This window comes from Eulemur rufifrons, chromosome 1 (genome assembly GCF_041146395.1).
Source record: "Eulemur rufifrons isolate Redbay chromosome 1, OSU_ERuf_1, whole genome shotgun sequence".
Classification (NCBI taxonomy): domain Eukaryota; kingdom Metazoa; phylum Chordata; class Mammalia; order Primates; family Lemuridae; genus Eulemur; species Eulemur rufifrons.
In genome coordinates, this window is record NC_090983.1 from 30,328,249 (window position 1) to 30,348,986 (window position 20,738).

General features: G+C 35.1%; 1 protein-coding gene across 3 annotated transcripts in view; it reads right to left on the reverse strand.

Annotated features, from left to right (window-relative positions):
• Positions 1–20,738, reverse strand: part of BMPR2 (bone morphogenetic protein receptor type 2) — a 129,741-nt gene that overhangs the window by 39,102 nt on the left and 69,901 nt on the right. For all 3 annotated transcript variants that reach the window (XM_069484502.1, XM_069484470.1, XM_069484579.1), the window contains exons 2-3: positions 10,822–10,992; positions 9,062–9,232 (exon numbers count right to left, since the gene is read on the reverse strand). In XM_069484502.1, coding sequence (XP_069340603.1) covers positions 9,062–9,232; positions 10,822–10,992 — 342 coding nt within the window. The remainder of the gene's footprint in view (positions 1–9,061; positions 9,233–10,821; positions 10,993–20,738) is intronic.

Sequence of the window (20,738 nt, forward strand, 5' to 3'; positions counted from 1 at the left end):
AAAACAAGTGAGGCCTATCTAGTAGGTCTTTCTGAAGACACCAACTTGTGTGCTATCCATATCAAACATGTAACAATTATGCCAAAAGATATCCAGGTAGCACACTGCATTTGTGGAAAACACGCTTAAGAATCCACTATGATGGAAAGCATATCATTCTCAAAAAAATTTATCTTCTTCCTATTATAGGCGGTTCTCGGGTCAAAAAGTACCTAAGTATACAGTTGCAAGTGGAAAAATAGTGGATAGAAATTAGGTATTGTCAGTTTTTCCATTTTCACTTGTGTGAATTTTCAATATAAATGTGGGGGTGTAAAGCATTAATGCAAGTCAATATGTTTCAGTGAACAAGTTTTAGCATTTCAATGTTATGACAATTATACATAAACCTGTTAAACTTTTCTGGACAATGCTAGCATTTGGATTTTTAAAAAGTAAGTTTCTTATTGATAGCAACTAAATGGTGTCTGCAGCAATTTTACAGTAGTAGATTCAATCCACTCACTATGCTTTTCTAACTGAGTTGTCCTATATGCAAGTACATGTTTTTAATGCTGTCTGCCCTTTGTGCTGTTCCTATAAGTTTGCTATTAAAATACATTAAACTATAAAAAAAATTAAGTGGTTATACTGGGTGACTTTTAACGTCCTTCTAATTCCAAAATTTTGTGAGTCTTGTAACATTTTTTGAAGGCTCAGTATTCTTTGCTTTTATTTTCAAATTTATAAAAGAAAATGCAGCATAACTTTTATATTAAATATTCATTAACTGAAAATCTGAAATATGAATTATTAATTCATATAATGGGTAGGATGGAAAAGTATCAAAATAGATTTTAAGCATGTTAAAAACCATACTAATAGTTAAATATTTTAAATTAAAAGCTTTCCAAGGATATGTCACATGGGCTAAAAATATGAGATCCCTGAAAAACTGCCAGGAAAAATATTTTAGTGTGTGTATGCACGTGTGTGTGCAATAAAAGAAGCCTTTAACTAGAAGACTCTGAATTCTGGGGTTTTGTTTCTTTAAAAAAATCCTTTTTATGTTGTATGTGCTATATATATGCTATACCTGAATTGTCTTGTTCCCCTAGCTCTAATAAACCTTCTTTTTCCTCCCTATTAGTGTTCTCAGTTAAATACTCAGCCAAATATAAACACTGCTATGTATGCCTGTGTGCAATGGCTGAGCTTGTACAAGCAAGCACTTCCTGAATGCAGAATAGACAGGGAACCGCTGTCTGCCTCATTGGAGCCTGGGATGTTTCTGTTTACAAATCCTGGAGCCAGGCGGGGGCCACTACTGGAGGCGTGCTGTCTGCTTCCTTGCTACACTCAGCCTTTGTCTGGGTCTGTGTCAAAGAAAGAACAACATTGTTACACGTGCAGCAGATTGCAGCAAAGGGAAGCTTAAATATAACACACTACCCTTATGTCAGCTCCTTAATGTTTTACCACTCTGTACAGAAAGGCGAATTGGGGATTAGTTGTTTTGTTTTTTAAAGGAATGTACTTCTCACACAACCAGAGAAAAACATTTAAAGGGATGAAACAATTAATAGGACGAAGGGTAAATGAATTCCTTAGCAAAATCATCCAAATTACTAAAATACTGTTTGTGTAACTATGATATATTGTGCATCTCAATGTTTTGAACAACTATTTTTATAAGGAATAACAATGTTGATCTATTTTAATTAATATGTTTGGAAAGGCAGTAATCATAATCAGATTAATGTTTATGTTTAGTACCTTAAAAGCAAATTGAGAGGGGGTCAGATTTCTTGTTCGTGTTTGTTTTGAAACGAGTATTTAATACTGAATATTTAAGGATGAGTTAAATTTAACTTGTCTCATTTTGAATAGATCTAGCTTGTAAGAAACAAAAAATAACAATAAACAAAGACAGCACATACTTTGTAATTGAGTCAATTTTATAATTCAGTTACAGTGGAATTATATAAAAGGAACAATGGAAAACTAAGGGACTCAGAAAGAAACAGCAGTCTGAACAAAAAAACAAAACTAAACTAAAAACCAAAAAAAAAACCCCAAAAAACAAAAAACAAAGCTAGAAAAGACAAGAAAAAATGGGAAAGACATTCAGTGCCTATCCTCCTTAACTTTTAGCTTTTATGAGTATTTACAATTTTAATTTCTTTAGAGTGTATTTAAAATAGATGTTTTATGATTATAAGATACTGAATTGAAGCATTTCTTTCTTTTATTAAAGAATGAATTAAAACAATTATATTTGATTGGAATAAAATCATTAAATAAGAAGTGTAAAAGTCACATTTAAGTAAACAGATTGTTAAGAATTTTAATAAATACAACAAAAACAGAACATAAGGATTAATCTGTAAACTATTCTACATTTTAAAAAATCCATTAAAGTGTAAAAAAAAACACCATTAAATACAGTCTCAAAATATTTTTGGTATAATTCTACTAGACCTTAATTAATTGCCTCTGTTCTGTTCAGATATTTTTGTTTTTAGATATGATAGCTTGCTGCTCTATTCAACAACTTTCTAAAGAAAGCATCAAATGAGTAAGAAAAGTCAATTTGAGCCTAAATTAACATTGGCAAAATGAAAATCACTGTAATGTTCATTATTTAAAACAAAAAAATTAAAATTCACAATATAGAAAATGCACAAAATTCACAATTCAGGCTCAAACCAAAGAATATGTCACTTAAAGATCCCTGGTCAATTTTCCCAACTGGTCTACAAATGATACTTCTAAATCCAGAATTCATACTAAAACCTTTGTTCTCATAAAATGACCATGAAATTTTTGACTATAAAAGTGAATGCTATACCTTCCAATTATTTACTGACTGGACAACAAAATATGAATTGCATTATGCCGATGACTCGCCCCAGTCCATTTTATGCTCTTTTAATTATGACAGTAACTTTTGCTCACTCATATAAGGAAAGTATTAATAAGATAGATGTTTGAAGAAAAATGATTAGCTTTTTTTCTATTAAATTTCTGCTTGTGTATTTCCTAGTTTTTTTTCCCTTGCTCTAACTTTCCCCCTTTCTTTAAGCCTTTTTAAAAATTACAAAATATAACTCACATACACACAAGTGTTTGTACTATAAATGTATAATTTAGTGAACTATTATAAAGTAGGCACTCATGTAGCTACCACTTAGGCCAAGAAATAGAACATCCAGGATTTCAAAAGGCTCCTACCAGCTTCTTCCTGGTCATAACAGCCTTTCTCTGCCCTAGAAATAGCCGCTATCCTGACTTTTGTGGTAATCATTTCCTTGCTTTTCTTAATAGTATTATCATCACTGTATGCTTAGTTTTGCCTGTTTCTAAATTTTATATAAATGGAATTTTTTGTGTCTTACTTCTTTTTTCAATAATATATTTTGAAGATTTAACCATGGAGTTGTATGTGGCTAAAATTCATTCAGGGTTGCTTTTCTATATAACAAATGTAATTATTTTTCCTTGTAATGAGTCCAGGGACTTACTATAATGACAATTAAAAGATCAGTGTATGTAATCCCTATTAAATTCCACAAATGTATACATTTGGTTTGTCAGCTATATTTAGGACTTTAAAATATCTAATTTTGTTTCCAAGAAAAAAATATTAAACAAAGCAGACAAATGAATAGGCTGTCTACTGTTTAGCTATTTCTAATATTTTGGCAATAGAGGCAAGAGCCAGCAACAAAGGCCAGAGCTAATAAGATATGCACCTAGGTTAGGAAAAGAATAGAAAAGCTTGGGAATTAAGAGACAAGGTGGAGGAAAATATGCCTTAATCATAAACTGGACAGGGCTTTATGAAACTAGCACTGTTCAGAAAACTATCCTTAATCTATTTCTAAAACCCCTGAAATTCTTAATTCATGAAGTCATTCCTTCATCCCCAAAGCACCTATTGTAATTTATTTGATAATTTGACAAAAGAGTCATACTAAACATGTACATCTACTCTTCTATGAAAGGATATTAAAAGGAATTGTGTCTCTATCAGATCATTATTGATTATTCTCATCAAACCTGTCCATAAATATTTGCTCATTTCCTACAAACCACACTTGTTCGATAGTAAGGGTAGGAAGATAAAGTGACAGAATACCTAGGGCACTGATGATACCAATGGGAGTTCAGAGTAATTGTTGCTGGTATTTTATCATTCTTCAACACAGACGCTTCTTTTCCTTAATTCCTCTCTTTGTACACTTCCTTTTCTTTTATATACTCTTTTTTCTCCCTGTACATGTTCCTGTCTGCAAACCAGTCTCAGAGGCACCCACATGTCCTGCTTAGAAGCACTGGAGAAATTCTGGCATATGCAGGAAGTTCTATTTTTAGTCCAACTCTATCTTGGTTTTAAAACAAAATAAAATGAAAACAGACAAACAAAAATTGTATAAAACACTTGTAGTAAAATCTAGTAGAATGAGAAATATTTTTCATTTATACCACTGTGGGTACATTTTAGATGTCCATTCTTACATACCACAGTTTTTATTTTAAAAGGAGTGAGGAACGTAATAACATACACCAAAGAAGAGGTGGTGTGCGTATATATATAGTATCTATATATTTAGCACCACATCTTTTTTGGATGTGTTTGTATGTATATATAGATATACATATATAACCATGTATCTTTTAAGTTTAGAAAGGAACTCTTTTTACTACCTAAAAGTCTCCTTTCCCTGTGTTGAAGAAATATATCCACCTTCTTGCTATGGCTTCATGATAAATGGAGTGTATCTCCTCGTTCCTTGAATTTGAACCTGGCCATATGACCTGATCAGGCCCAAGAGAAGTTGGCAAATATAAAGCAAGAAGAATTCTAAAATACACTTAGGTTTGCACTCCTAGTGATCAGATAATCCACTATGCGAGGAACTTGTCCTGAGTAGATGCTGCCCCAGACAGAGAAGATCTGAATTGACCCTATAGCCTAAAGCTGAGTCCAGAGTAGATCATCCAAACTCCAGCTGATCTATAGACCTAGGATTGTACGAATTATTCTGTAGTTTGTATTCTCTCCACAATAAAGGGAATCAGGAAGATGGACCCCTATACTTTGTATTATTACTTGAGGCAAAATACTTTCCATGTTTACATTTTTCCAATAAATAAAAAAATAAAGATAACACTAAGACATATCTGTAGTACATATTGAAAACTATGAATAACATAGACCTTCAAATATAAACATCTGAGGGAAATAAGGTGTTTAAAACTAATTCAATTATACATTCTAAACCCAATAAAGAGTCTTTGCTATTTAAAAAACATAACACAGAAGTGAGTGTGCAATGATACCAAAATGCTTCTTGACAGTACCAAGGGGAAAAAGTCCAGTCTGCTACTACTCTTGTCCATCTTGACTACTGTAACTGCCTAACTATGTCTTCTTGTTTCTCCTAGGGCCCCTCTTTAATCCTTCTTTACCTACAAATTGGAGTGATCTTTGAAAAATGAAAATTAGATTATGAAATTACTCTACTTAAAATCCTTCAAAAGCATTTCCTATTTTCTCTGAATAAAATTCAAACTTTTGGCCAGGTATGGTGGCTCATGCCTGTAATCCTAGCCCTCTGAGAGGCTGAGGTGGGAGGACTGCTTGAAGGCCAGAAGTTTGAAACCAGACTGAGCAATAGCAAGCCCCCATCTCTAACCCTGCAAAAATAAGAAAAAAATTAGCTGGGTGTGGCAGCGCATGCCTGTAGTCCCAGCTACTCAGAAGGCTGAGGCAAAACAATTGCATGAGCCCAGGAGTTTGAGGTTGCAGTGAGCTATGATGACACCACTGCACTCTAGCCTGGGCAAAAAAGAGAAACCCTGTCGTAAACAAACAAACAAAGAGTATTTTCCTAAAGATACACACTTTTCTCTATTTCTCTTATCCTGCTCCTTCTACACTAACATTCTTAATAAGTATAAAAACATAATATATTTTGTTTTGCCTGTTGAAGTAATAAGCAAGGACTATCAGCCATCCTTATTTCCCATTTTCTGCCTATTCACTTTAACGCCGTCACAGAAGCAGTAAAAACTGGAAAATTACTATAAATTCACAATACCTAATAACCTACTCATGGCCCTATGCCAATGTAAGCTTCTTTGAATGTAGGCTTTCTTTTCTAGCTTGATGTGAGATAAAGACATTTGCTGCCAGACACTGGAAATTAGAATTTCTAATCTTAACAGCACAGAATAAATTAGAATGTGACTTCTTAAACCTAGCTTTAGATGCAATTCAACCTTTGTTTCTCATCAATTTGATCCAACTATCAACATAATGAATAATGTAAATAAAAGTATTTCACATTTATATACTGACTTTCACCCAAGAATCTCCAACACTGCATAGAATGAATTAGATTTATTTAATTAAATACATAAACACACAAAATTCTGCCTGCCTTTCCATTGACTTAATTATCCTGTTTACTTTATAGTTAGGGAGGTTAATTATACCAATTCCAGAAATCTCATCAAAAAATTATTCTAAAATAAGTTTCTAAACTTTGTAATTATACTCTTCTTTCAAACTCTGGGAATCTATAAACACATAAAGATGAATTAAGTGTATAAGAAAGTAAAAGAGTACTATAAATATGAATTTATTTACTTAAAGACTGATTTTCTTTTTAAACATAATAGATACTGCAAAGACTCTTCATGGGTGGAAGAGAACTCAGAATAATTTAGTTCACTTTCCTGAAGTGTCAGACTTTTGGTTTTAGGAAGTACATGGACTCGTATTAGTAAAAGAATAGAGACATAGACCAATGGAACAGAACTGAGAACCCAGACATAAAACCATCCTCACATAGCCATCTGATCTTTGACAAAGCAGTCAAAAACATACACTGGGGAAAAGAATCCCTATTCAATAAATGGTGCTGGGAAAATGGGACAGCCACATGTAGAAGATTTAAACAGGATCCACACCTCTCACAAAAATCAACTCACAATGGATAACAGACTTGAATCTAAGGCATGAAACTGTAAGAATCCTAAAAGAAAATGTTGGAAAAACTCATATAGACATTGGCCTAGGCAAAGAATTTATGAAGAAGACCCCAAAAGCAATCACAGCATCAATAAAAAAAAAATAAATGGGACTTTATCAAATTAAAAAGCTTCTGCACACCCAAAGAAACTATCCTCAGAGAAAATAGACAACCTACAGAATGGGAGAAAATATTTGCATACTATACATCCAACAAAGGGCTAATAACTAGAATCTATATAGAACTCAGGAAAATCACCAAGAAAAAAATCAAACCCCATTAATAAGTGGGCAAAGGACATGAACAGAAACTTTTCAAAAGAAGATAGACTTATGGTCAAGAAACACATGAAAAAATGCTCAACATCTCTAATCATCAGAAAAATGCAAATCAAAACCACAATGAGATATCATTTAATTCCAGTGAGAATGGCTTTTATCAAAAAGTCCCAAAACAACAAACGTTGGCGTCGATGTGGAGAGATAGGAATACTCATACACTGCTGGTAGAACTGCAAACTAGTACAATCTCTATGGAAAGTGGTATGTAGAGACCTCAAAGAGCTAAAAATAGAGGTGAGCTGCAGGCAAGCCAGCGAAGCTTCAGCTGTATTTACAGCCACTCCCCATCGCTCGCATCACCGCCTGAGCTCTGCCTCCTGTCAGATCAGCGGTGGCATTAGATTCTCACAGGAGCGCAAACCCTGTTGTAAAGTGCGCATGCAAGGGATCTAGGTTACATGCTCCTCATGAGAATCTAATGCCTGATGATCTGAGGTGGAGCTAAGGTGGTGATGCTAGTGCTGGGGAGTGGTTGCAAACATAGATTATCATTAACAGAGAGCTCTGACTGCACAATAAATGTAATGTGTTTGAATCATCCTGAAACCATCCTGTTCCTCCCCTAGCCTCCACCCCAGTCTGTGGAAAAACTGTCTTCCATGAAACTGGTTCCTGGTGCCAAAAAGGTTGGGGGCTACTGCTATAATACATCTACAATTGTTTCAGAATTGCTTTGCCCACACTACTAAAAAACAAATCTCCTAAAAAAGAGTATTTGTTTGCAACTCTCCTCCCACCCTTTATATCCCTTCTTGCCCAAAAGAGTGTGCATTGCCAAATACTGTGTAAATCATTTGGATTAGTTCTTTCTTTTTCCCTTCAGCATGATTATTGTATTTATATGAAATAAAATTGGGTTGATTTGTTTCAGTTTGAGGTTCTTCTCTCTCTTCCATCCTAAATAATTTATTTTTTTGCATATGTAGAATACTGACATGATACCAACAGTAAAAACTACATACAAAAAGCTACACTTAGCAAACTGTCACTCCTTTCCATGTCCTTTCCACCCCATTCCTTGCATCCCTTGTAAGTGACCAACTTCATTATTTTCTGATTCACTTTTTGCCTCTTTTTGTAAAGGTAAGTAGATAATAAATATGCTTATTTTCCTTCCAGTCTTACATAAAAGATAGCATACTATATATGCTTTTTTGCACCTCACATTATCTCTGGAAATTACTTCATGTCAGTTCACAGAGAACTTATTTTTTTTCTTATAGCTATACAGTTAGTATTCCATTACATGTATATATCATAGTATATTTCAACTAATTTCCTATTCTTGTACATTTACTTTCCAATATTATATAGTTACATATAATACTGTAATAAATAACTCCATGTATATGTATTTTTATACTATTGGAGATGTATCATCCAAATAAATTCCTAGAAATGAGAAAGCTGGGTAGAAGAGTAAGCACACATGCAGTTTTCTTAATACTGCCAAATTTCCTTCCTTATAGGTTATAAAGTATTATATTTTGGTTCAAACTTATTTGGTAATATACTGATTCGTCGGAAATCCTGGTCCATCTCTTTTGGATTTCATTTGTTTGCTACATGTAATGTTATGATGCTGGAATTCTCCCTCTCACTCCCATTAACCCTGAGTATTTTTAATATTTGTTTTATATTTTGCAAATCTTAAGAGAAGGAAAATACAAAGAAAAGTAAGTTACTTCAACTACTTACTGAGTGGTGTTGTATCAGGAGGTGGAAAATTCTCAGTAAAGTTGACATTACATAAATCTGTGCTACAACAGCAGAAACGGTATGTTCCATTCTGAATTGAGGGAGGAGTGGTGGTTACTACACATTCTTCATAGTGACACTCCTGGGGATCTCCAATGTGAGACCAACATCCTACAAATCAATATTAATGTAAACAAATTAGGAGACAATATGATAAAGAAAACTAGAAGGAAATAACAAACTAAGAAATAACTGCAATAAATGTGAGACAGTGATTAAACATAAGCTATAAAACAGTTCTGCAAATCAATAGGAAACACGCTTTTTTTTTGAGATAGAGTCTCACTCTCTTGCCTGGGCTAGAGTACCATGGCGTCAGCCTAGCTCATAGCAACCTCAAACTCCTGGGGCTCAAGCAATCCTCCTGCCTTAGCCTACCGGGTAGCTGGGACTACAGGCATGCGCCACCATGCCCAGCTAATTTTTTCTATATTTTTAGTTGTTCAGCTAATTTCTTTCTATTTTTAGTAGAGACGGGGTCTCGCTCTTGCTCAGGCTGGTCTTGAACTCCTGACCTCGAGCGACCCTCCTGCCTCAACCTCCCAGAGTGCTAGGATTACAGGCATGAGCCATCGCACCTGGCCTAATTACACACATTATAACAAGGATTCAGTAACACAAATACTCTCACACAATGCTGGAGGGAATGTAAACGAATAATATTTTTAGAAAGCCACATAGCTTTCTAAAGAAGGCCAGGCATAGTGGCTCACGCCTGTAATCCCAGTACTTTGGGAGGCCAAGGCAGGAGGATTGCTTGAGGCCAGGAGTTTGAGAACAGCCTGGGCAATATAGCCAGACCTCACCCCTACAAAAAAAAAATTATCCAGGGTGGTACGTGCCCGTGGTCCCAGCTGCTTGAGAGGCTGAGAGAGGAAAAGAGCTTGAGCCCAGGGGTTCAAAGCTACAGTGAGCTATGATCATGTCACTGCACTCCAGCCTGAGCAACAGAGGGAGATGCTATCTCTAAATTAATTAATTAATTAATTAGAAAAGGAACATGGAAATTTTTATGCCAAGCCTTTAAAATATTCATATATTTTATAACCTAATAATTTTATAACAAGAACTCTATTTCAAGGAAACAATCATATACAAAGACTTATGTTCAAATTTGTTCACTGAAATATTGTGTATTATGGTAAAACCATGAAAACAACATCATGTCCTACAATAGAGTTATCTGGAAGTAAACTTTGATACATGTATACAAGGAAATATTGTACAGAGTTTAAAAATGTTTGCAGAGAATATTTAAAGACATGGAAAAATGCTCATGATACAAGTAAGGTGGAAAAAAACTGGGTATGAAATTGTTTATATAGTATCAACCTAACTTTGGGGAAGGTACACACACAAACACAGAAGTATGTAGAAAACACACATGAAAGAGATAAACTAGTACAGTAAAAACAGTATATTATTGTAGACTTTTGGTTTTCTTTACAGTTTTCTGTATTTTCCAAATTTCATACAATGAGCATGTATATAACACTATAATAAGAAAGATGCTATTAAAATAAGCTAAAAAAAAACTTACCTTTTATAAATATGGGGCTTGTGGATGGATAGATATATAGATATACTTTTCAATTTACTTATTTTCTGGAGAGGATTTTAATCTACCTCCATATCCTTTTTAGATGAATTTCAACTACATAAAACACAAAGTCATTTCAGATAAGAAAAGTAACACTTGCCTTGTTTTACGAGATTTATGTCCCCTTTAGATTTCTCCCAAAGGCCATAGCAGGTGCTACCTTTTGAGCACAATATTGTCCCATTTTCATGAGAGATTCGACTCTCACCTATCCCGAGGTCTTGTTGATATGGGTCTTTAAATGCACATAGCCGTTCTTGATTCTGGGAAGCTAAAATATCGGAAATAAAGAAATGACAAATTAATTTTATAATCTTTGCAAAACATTATTGTATAACATCTTAGTCTTATTTGAATGACATTATTATTTAATAATTTCCCCATTAAATCCTTTGAATTCAAATCCTTGAATAAATTTGTAATTTTACATTTATTCAATAATTTCTTTCTATTCATTAATTCCTCTGTAACCTCCAAACAAGAAGCAAATTTTAAAATTCATCTTCCAAAAGCAATCACCTCTTACTCAAATTATTCTCACCACTCTTTCTCTTATTAAATAATTTTGCTGTCCAAATAAAGAAATAGCATTAAAGAAAATGTCTGCACAGTAATTTATCAAGCCTTTAAAACAAACAAACCTAGAAGGCTGAATAATTTCAGAAATTCAACAATACTCACTTCTCTCATATTTTACAGTCAGTTGTAGAAAATTACATATATCATTAGGCAGGGTAAATTAATGATGCGGAGAGTGACTACAAATGGGTATATGGTTTTTTTTGGGGGTGATATATATATACGTTCTAAAACTAGATTGTGGTAATGGTTGCAATACTCTGTTAGGTCACCAAAAACACAAAAAGTTTCATTGAATTGTTCATTTAAAATGAGTGAATTTCATGGCATATAAATTATAGCTTAATAAATCTGTATTTAAAAATAAAAAAGAAAATGACTTTCCGCTATTTAAACTATCAATATAATAGTCAGAAGACGAAATGCTCAATAGTCCTTATTGTAAAGGGACAATGTAATGTAGTAGGGTTTTTTTTGTTTTTATTTTTGTTTTTGAGACAGTGTCTCACCAGCACTAGAGTACAATGGCATCATCACAACTCATTCTAACCTCAAACTCCTGGGCTCAGCAATCCTCCTGCCTCAACCTCCCGAAAAGTTGAGACTACAGTCATACACCACCACACCTGCCTAATTTTTCTTATTTTTTGTAGAGATGAGGTCTCGCTATGTTTCTCTGAACTCCTGGCTCAAGCAATCCTCTCACCTTGGCCTCCTGAAGTGCTAGGATTATAGGCGTGAGCCACTGCACCCGGCCCCTAATATATTTTTAATGCCAATCTGTGTTTCCCCATACACATGATCTGATTTAACTGATTTTTGTAGAACATTTGCCACATAATTTATCAGCTAATATTTACCAACATTTCTAAGAATACCAAAGTGAAAGATTATCAAAAGCAACATCTGATCTTTATTTGGTCTCCTTTGGTCTCTTTTTTTTTTTTTTTTTTTTTTTGAGACAGTCTCGCTCTGTTGCCTGGGCTAGAGTGCCGTGGCATCAGCCTAGCTCACAGCAACCTCAAATTCCTGGGCTTAAGCAATCCTTCTGTCTCAGCCTCCCGAGTAGCTGGGACTGCAGGCATGTGCTACCATGCCCAGCTAAGTTTTTTCTATATATATTTTTAGCTGTCCAGATCATTTCTTTCTATTTTTAGTAGAGACGGGGGTCTTGCTCTTGTTCAGGCTGGTCTCGAACTCCTGACCTCGAGCAATCCTCCCGCCTCGGCTTCCCAGAGTGCTAGTATTATAGGTGTGAACCACGCGCCCAGACTTGGTCTTTTTTTATTTAGAAAGTAGATTTTCCTAATGTGTTTGACTGGCCAGAATAACAGTCTAGTACATTTGGCCAATGTATTCCTCATGGGCTTCCCACAAATTTCTCTATTTGGTATGTGTATCTATTTGGTATGGCTTAATTCACGAGCACTGAGGTGATTTATTAAAATAATGTTTCTGAACAAAACTAAGAACCAAGCTATGGAGAAGAAATGAAAGAGCCAACAACTATGTATCCAAGCCAATTCAGACACACAGATGTATCATATTTATAACAATGGAATGTATCTTCAAAGTACTTGGCTAGGAAACAGGGTATTTACAAATGGATAATACAGGGTTCTATCCCTCAAACACTTTGGATTAGAGAAACCAAATCACAGACAGTAATTAGTGAGAAATAAATGTGACTTGATTTGTACATTTTAAAACCACTTCAATTGGACATCACGCTATAATGTACTAAAACAAAATAAAACAAAAAACCACTTTAGGCAGTCTTCTAGAAGTATTTACTAATATCAATTATATAGCCAGAAAATATGGTATAATCTATTCATAAAAACTAATTCTAGAATATTAGCCTAATTATGACTCTACCATATTTTTACCACATGTATATATTCAAATTCCTTTAATGACAAGCTTCATTATATTTACTAGATTATCTTCCACATTTAACAACAGTATTTCCTTACGTTATTCCTTAATTTGCAGATTTTACCAAATTAATTATAAAGATTAAATCAAAGATATTTCTACATATAAAAAGTACATACAATACAAAGATTCAGACTTAGAATTCAAACTACAAACAAAAAATTTGTGACATAAATCTGAATAGGCATCTATCCATAATGCATGATTCTTTCTCCCTGTCCCACCCCATTTCTTGACTCAGGTTAAATGTTCCTTACCTAACCAGACATTGAGGCTATCTATATAACCTACTGTTTCTCTTTTTGTCTTAATTATCAGAAAAATCATACAAAATTTATGAATTTATTATCTCTAGTTTTCCACAACTAAGATATTCTAATTTTACACCCTGTCCCGGTCTTCTCTTATCCATTCTGACTAGAATTTTGGACTGAACATTGAGTCAATGAGTAGGATCTAACTGTTACTGAAAGTAGGTAGATCATAAGTAAGTGCCTTATTTAATTTAAAAAGAAAAAGGTACATTCTTGTGAAAGAATAGATACAAAACAAAAATTTTTATTTTTCCTGGATTTCTTTTACCATTGAAAAGTAGCCAAAGGCCTGGACATTTGTGTAAATTTTTTAGAATTATTATTATATAATTTGATCATTGAAATCTAAAATTCTTCTTTTAGAAGAAAAAAAACGAAAAAAGTCCAACCTCCTCTGTGCCTCTCTCTCCAAAAAACTAAGGTTAATGGAATATCAGATCAATAAAAGTACAATTAGAGAGGACTAAATCATATCTTTAACATCTCTCAGTTTTCACTAAATAATTTTTTTCTTAAAATAATTTTAGTCTATTTCTAAGAAATTATTTTATGATGGTGGCATTACTGTAGGCCAATTATAATTTGCTATTTTAAGAGTAATACTTTCTTTTAAATTATGATTCAACAAATTATCATAACATAAAGGTTTTCTTGCAAGAATTCTAGCTAAACTGCCCTAGTCAAAACAAAGGAAAATCCATTTTGCAGCAAGGCATTTGTAGCTTTTTCAATGCCATTTGTTAGAATCATTTTCAGCAATATATCTGTATAAAGTTTTGAATTCTTCATAAATAATGTAGGAAAAGGAGGGATAAAATAAAACAGTGCTGATCATAATCCCAAAAGACACAATCCCAGTTGCCATAATCCCAAATGTTGAAATCCCAAAAGATCAAAATCCTTAAAGTTTAAAATCCTTAATGTCTAAAATGTTGAAAATCACAATCCCAAATGTTGAAATCCTGAAAGCCAAATCCTGAGGAAGGGATTAGTGCGTTTTTGGTTGGACAAAGGATAGTTGTATCATGTTAGGTAGACCTATTACCATGTTATTGTATTATTTGGAAATTAAGTATGGTTTAAGGAGATGCATATGGGTGCCAAGTTGACAAGGGGTGGACTTGTAGGCTTAATTTTAGGTGTCGACTGAACTAAGGAATACCTAGAAACCTGGTAAAGCACTATTTTGGGTATGTCTGTGAGGGTGTTTCCAGAGGAGATCGGTGGGCTAGGTGGGGGAACATCTGCCCTCAATGTTGGCAGGCACCATCCAATCAGCCAGGGGCCCAGAGAGAACACATACAGAAGGTGAATTGTCTCTTGAGAGCTGGGACAGACTTTTATTCTGCTGCCTTAGACATCAGAACTCCAGGCTCACTGGTCTAATTATTAATGGTGCTGTGAAAGGAGAAAATTGCTTAATTATAACAGCCAACCAATAACTAGACTTTCAAATGGACAGCATATACTTACAAAATTTGTAGACCACAACCACTTTCCAAATACAAGTGCAGCAAGTGTTTCAAAGATGAGAGAAGTGAAAATACAGGCGAAAAATAAAAGAAATATCCCTTGCCAAATTATTCAATGGTGTACGAATTCTGCCCCTTCACACATAGCACTATACCCTTTGTCAGAGAATAAGAAGAATTCAGGCCGGGTGTGGTAGCTCATACCTGTAATCCTAGCACTTTAGGAAGCCATGGGTGGAGGATCCCTTGAGGCCAGTTCAAGAGGAACCCAAGCAAAATCAACACCCCCACCCCCAACAACAAAAAGTAGAAAAATAAGCCCCACACCGGCCTGTAGTCCCAGCTGTTTGTGAGGCTGAGGTAGGAGGATGGCTTGAGTCCAGCAGTTTGAGCTTGCAGTGAGCTTTGATGAAGCCACTGTACTCTACCCTGGGTGACAGAGAAAGACCCTATGTCTCAAAAAAAAATAGAATTCAACAAGCTCAGTGATCTTCTGAACTTCTGAACTTGCTGATATAGAGGTTCTTCCAGTGTTAAAAAACATATTAAATGATGAACTATCCTTGGTTAGGGATTTGACAGTTCAAGAAGATAGACTTATATTTACCACTAAATCTAACCTAGAAAAAAATAATGTATGCCTCACTTTGGCTAATGGATGGCACATTCAAAACTATCCCCACTGTTTTTTATCCAGTATATACAATTCATTCCCCTGTTGAACCCCAAAATTCTAGAACTTATTTGCTCATTTATATATTAATGACTACAAAAAGTGAAGTATTTTATAAATACTCATTTGAAGATTTGGTAGACTTTGTAGAAGAAAACGGATTTCCATTGAATTCCCTAAACCATAAAGACAGTTTTGGAATTAGGTGTGATCATGGCTTCTGAAAGTGAATTTCAAGGTGCTACCAATAGCTTGTTTTTCCCATTCAGCCCAATGCTTTTGATGGAAAATTCAGATGAGTGGATTGGCCACATGGTATGGCAACCATGAAAACTTCAGTTTAAAAATGTGTCTTTTGTCTGCACTGTCTTTCCTCCCAGTTGATGAAATTCCTGGAGCTTTTAATGAATTAAAAAGCCACAGTTGCCTAAAGAAGCCAGCAAAGTTACTGAAGCAGACTATAAGTGGGAACTAGGAATCTTCAGGGAAAGATGAAAATGTACTGTATGCTGATTATGGTGCGGGGTTTCATGAGTATATACAATTATAAAAACTTATCAAATGTACAATGTAAACATATATAGTTTATAGCTCAACTCCATTTGTAAAAAGGCAGAACACAGCATAAAGCTGAACGGGACAATATAGTTCAGGTAAATTTAAATATTTTTTTTTTTTCTTTTTTAAGACAGGATCTTATTCTGTTGTCTAGGCTGGAGTGCCGTGACAGAATCATAGTTCACTGTAACCTCAAACTCTTGGGCTCAAGCAATCCTCCTGCGTCTGCCCTCTGAATAGGTAGGACTATAGGCATATGCCCACACCTCCCAGCTAATTTTTAAATTTTTTTTTTTTTTTTCCTTTTGTAGAAATGAGGTCTTGCTATGTTGCTCAGGCTGGTCTCGACCTCCTGGCCTCAAGAAATCCTCCAGCCTCAGCCTTCCAAAGCACTGAATTACAACTGTAAGCCACTGTGCAGGGCTTTCAAAATATATACACATTTTTTTTAGCCTGCTTCCCTCAAGGTTCACATGATATTTTTCATTCATGTTACAAAAAGGTGTTTTATTGAGTCACAGAATCTTGTGCCTAATCTATAATCTTCCGAAAGGTAGGATCTATGGATGAATATAAATTTTCCCTTAGGTTTTGTTGGCAAGAATTTTTTAAAGACCTTCCTGTCATTCCATATCTAAACAATCCAAATCACATAACACCCATTTTTCAGTAGCTGTAATGTATTTATCTGTACTGGGAAAGTCTAAATGCCTTATCTTTACTCTGGAACGAAGTTCAGGGACTAATTCTGGGCATGCTTGTGTGTTTGGCTTCTGTTTATCTAAGTGTCAAAATGAACTATCTAAAATAAACAACACGGGAACCTTGCAGTTATGGGGCAAATAACTAAAGCAACAGTATTCCTTTCCCAGAATACAAATCTCTAAGGCAAATACAACTGGGATTTCAGAATATCACTACAATTCTGTTATGAAATATATGAAAAGAAGAGTCTTAATATAACAGAAACATCCCTATAAAATTTGGTATAAACTCAAATTTTTAAATTCAATTATAATAAATCAAGTAAGATGGTCCTTTATTTTTCCAATGTAATGGTGACCTTTTATAAAGCAAAAATCCTTTAAAGACGAAATAATTATCCCTTAATATACATACTTCTATAGACAGATTACAACAGATTAAATTGTTATTCTGCTGAGCATTTCCATAATGTCAGAGAGAGAACACAGTGGGGAAAAAGATCAAAATCTTCATAAGGTGCCTCTTTAGGATGCTACTGAATTTGAATTGTATTGGGGGCCCCTGAGACCCAAAGAATTCAGCACATAGTCATACTCAAGGCTATAATTTACTACAACAAAATAATACAAACCAAAATCAGCAAAGGGAAAAGCCACAGAAGTCAAAGTCTAGAGGAAACCAGGTGTAAACTTCCAAGAGTTTGGCCTAGGTGCTGGCCATCAGTTCCTGGTGTGGCTCTCTTCCTGGCTTACAGATGGCCGCCTTCTTGCTGTGTCTTTACATGGTGTAGGAAAAGAGATCTGGTGTCTTGCTCTTTGTAAAATGGCACTAGCCCTATTGGATTAGGCCCCAAACCATATGATCTCATTTAACCTTTATCACCTCCTTACAGGACCTATCGACAAACAGTCATATTGAGGGTTAGGGTTTCAACTATGAATTTGAGGGGGACACAATTCAGTCTATTGCACCCAAGTTCATTGCAGTATTATTCATAATAGCCAAGAGATGGAAGCAACATAAATGTCCACTGATACAAGAATGGATAAACAAAATGTGGTGTGTGCGTGTGTGTATACACACACACACTAGAGTATTACTCAGTCTCTGAAAAAAGAAGTAAATCCTATCACATGCGAGAACAGTAATGAACCTTGAGGACATTATGCTAAGAGAAACAAGCGTATCACAAAAGACCAAACACTACACGATTTCACTTATATAAAGTATCTAAAGTAGTCAAACTCACAGAAACAGAAAGTCAAATGGTAGTTGACGGCCAGACGATAGGGGAGGATGGTGGAAGAAATGGGGAGTTCTGTTTGGTGGATGTAGAGTTTCAGTCATGCATGATGGGGGGATTCTGAGGATCTGTTGCACAACAATGTGTATATGGTTGACAATATTGTACTGTACATTTGGAAATCAATGGGAGGATGAATTTTATGTTAAGTGATTTTTGCCACAGTGAAAAAAAAAGAAATGAAATACTGATACATGCTAAAACATGGATGAACCACGAAGCCAGTCACAAACAACCACAAATTATATGATTCTATTTATATAAAATATCCAAAATAGGTGAAGAAAGAGAAACAGACAGTAAATCTATAGTTACCTATGGCTAAGATGGGGGTGTGTGTGTGGAGGGGAATTGAGAATAACTACTAATGAGTACTAGATTTCATGTTAGGGGACCATGTGATACATATGACCTATAAAGTCACAGATCATTGAAGTTTGAGGATAAGAATTTTAAGATTCACTTGAGGCTGGTACAATGGTTTGTGCCTGTAGTCCCAGCACTTTGAGATGCCAAGGTGGGAGGATTGCTTCAGGCCAGGAGTTCCAGACCAGCCTGAGCAACACAGCAAGACATCATCTCTACAAAAAATTTAAAAATTAGCTGGGCATGGTAGTGTGTGCCAGTAGTCCTAGCTACTCAGGAGGCTAAGGCAGGAGGATTTCTTAAGACTGAGAGTTCAAGGCTGCAGTGAGGTATGATCACACTACTACGCTTGCACTCCAGCCTGAGTGACAGAGAGAAACCCTGTCTCTAAACAAACAAACAAAAAAGATTCACTTAAACTAATCCCCTTTATTTATAATAGGTTAACCTAGATAAGTTATGTGATTCCTCCAAGAAAACATGTCCATTATCCCGCTTTCGACACATTTTGTAATTTTTAAATGAAGTAAATTAGTGACTATTCAACAGTCCTCAACCAGTGTTTTGAATTTCAAAACAGATATTTATTGCAAATAACTCAATGTTTACCTCTGCTTTCCGTGCAAAGTAGAATAGAGAAAATGAGTGAAGAAAACTTTGAAAGAGTAGTATTATGAATATTTTTCATGTGGGAAGACAAATAAGTACTAAATGATGTTTATTTAATGTCTTAAGAAATATATAACACCCTTTCATGACTGAAACACTAAAGAAAGCAGGAATAGAAGGAAACTTTCTCAATGTGATAAAGGGCATCTATGAAAAATCTCCTCCAACTAATCATCCTTAATGGTGAAAAACTGAAAACTTTCCCCCTAAAGATCAGGAACAAGACAAGAAGTTGGCTCCCCCATTCTATCTAATGTTGAACTAGAGATTCTACCCAGGGAAATTAGGCAAAAAATAAAAATTAATAAAAAGAAAAAGGAAGAACAAAGAAATAAGAGACAGCCAGATTAGAAAGTAAGAAGTAAAGTCATCTGTTTGTAGATCCTAATGAAGCCACAAAAAACCTATTAGAGCTCCTAAAACAGTTCAGCAAAGTTGCAGAATCAATATACAAAAATCGCCGGGCGCGGTGGCTCACGCCTGTAATCCTAGCACTCTGGGAGGCCGAGGTGGGCAGATCGTTTGAGCTCAGGAGTTCGAGACCAGCCTGAGCAAGAGCGAGACCCCATCTCTACTAAAAATAGAAAGAAATTATATGGACAGCTAAAAATATATATAGAAAAAATTAGCGGGGCATGGTGGTGCATGCCTGTAGTCCCAGCTACTCGGGAGGCTGAGACAGGAGGATCCCTTGAGCTCAGGAGTTTGAGGTTGCTGTGAGCTAGGCTGACGCCATGGCACTCACTCTAGCCTGGGCAACAGAGTGAGACTCTGTCTCAAAAAAAAATATATATACAAAAATCAACTGTATTTCTATATACTAACAAAAAACAATCCAAGAGTGAAATTAAGAAAATGATTCCATTTATAGTAGCATCAAAAGAATACAATTATTAGAAATAAATTTAACAGTGGCTGAGCACAGTGTCTCATGCTTTTAATCCCAGCGCTTTGGGAGGCCGAGGCCAGAGAATTACTTGAGGTCAGAAGTTCAAGACCAGCTTGAGCAACATAGTGAGATCTCATATCTACAAAAAAAATAAGAAAAATTAGCTGGGTGTCATGTTGCATGCCCATAGTTCCAGCTACTTGGGAGGCTGGCAGGAGAATCACTTGAGCCCAGGAGTTTGAGGCTGCACCCATTTAAAGTGCAGAATTCAGTGCTTTTTAGCATATTCACAGGGTTGTACAACTGTCACCACAATCATTTTAGAACATTTTTCTCATCTCACAAAGAAGTTCCATGCCCATTAGCAGTAAGTATTCTCATTCACTCTTTCCCCCAGGCCCTGGCAACAGCTAATTTACTTTCTGTCTCTATGAATTTGCCTATTCTGGACATTTATATAAATGATATCATGTAATATGTAGCCTTTTGTGCCTGGCTTTCACTCAGCATAATGTTTCATTACATATGGTATGTAGACTATATCCCAATAA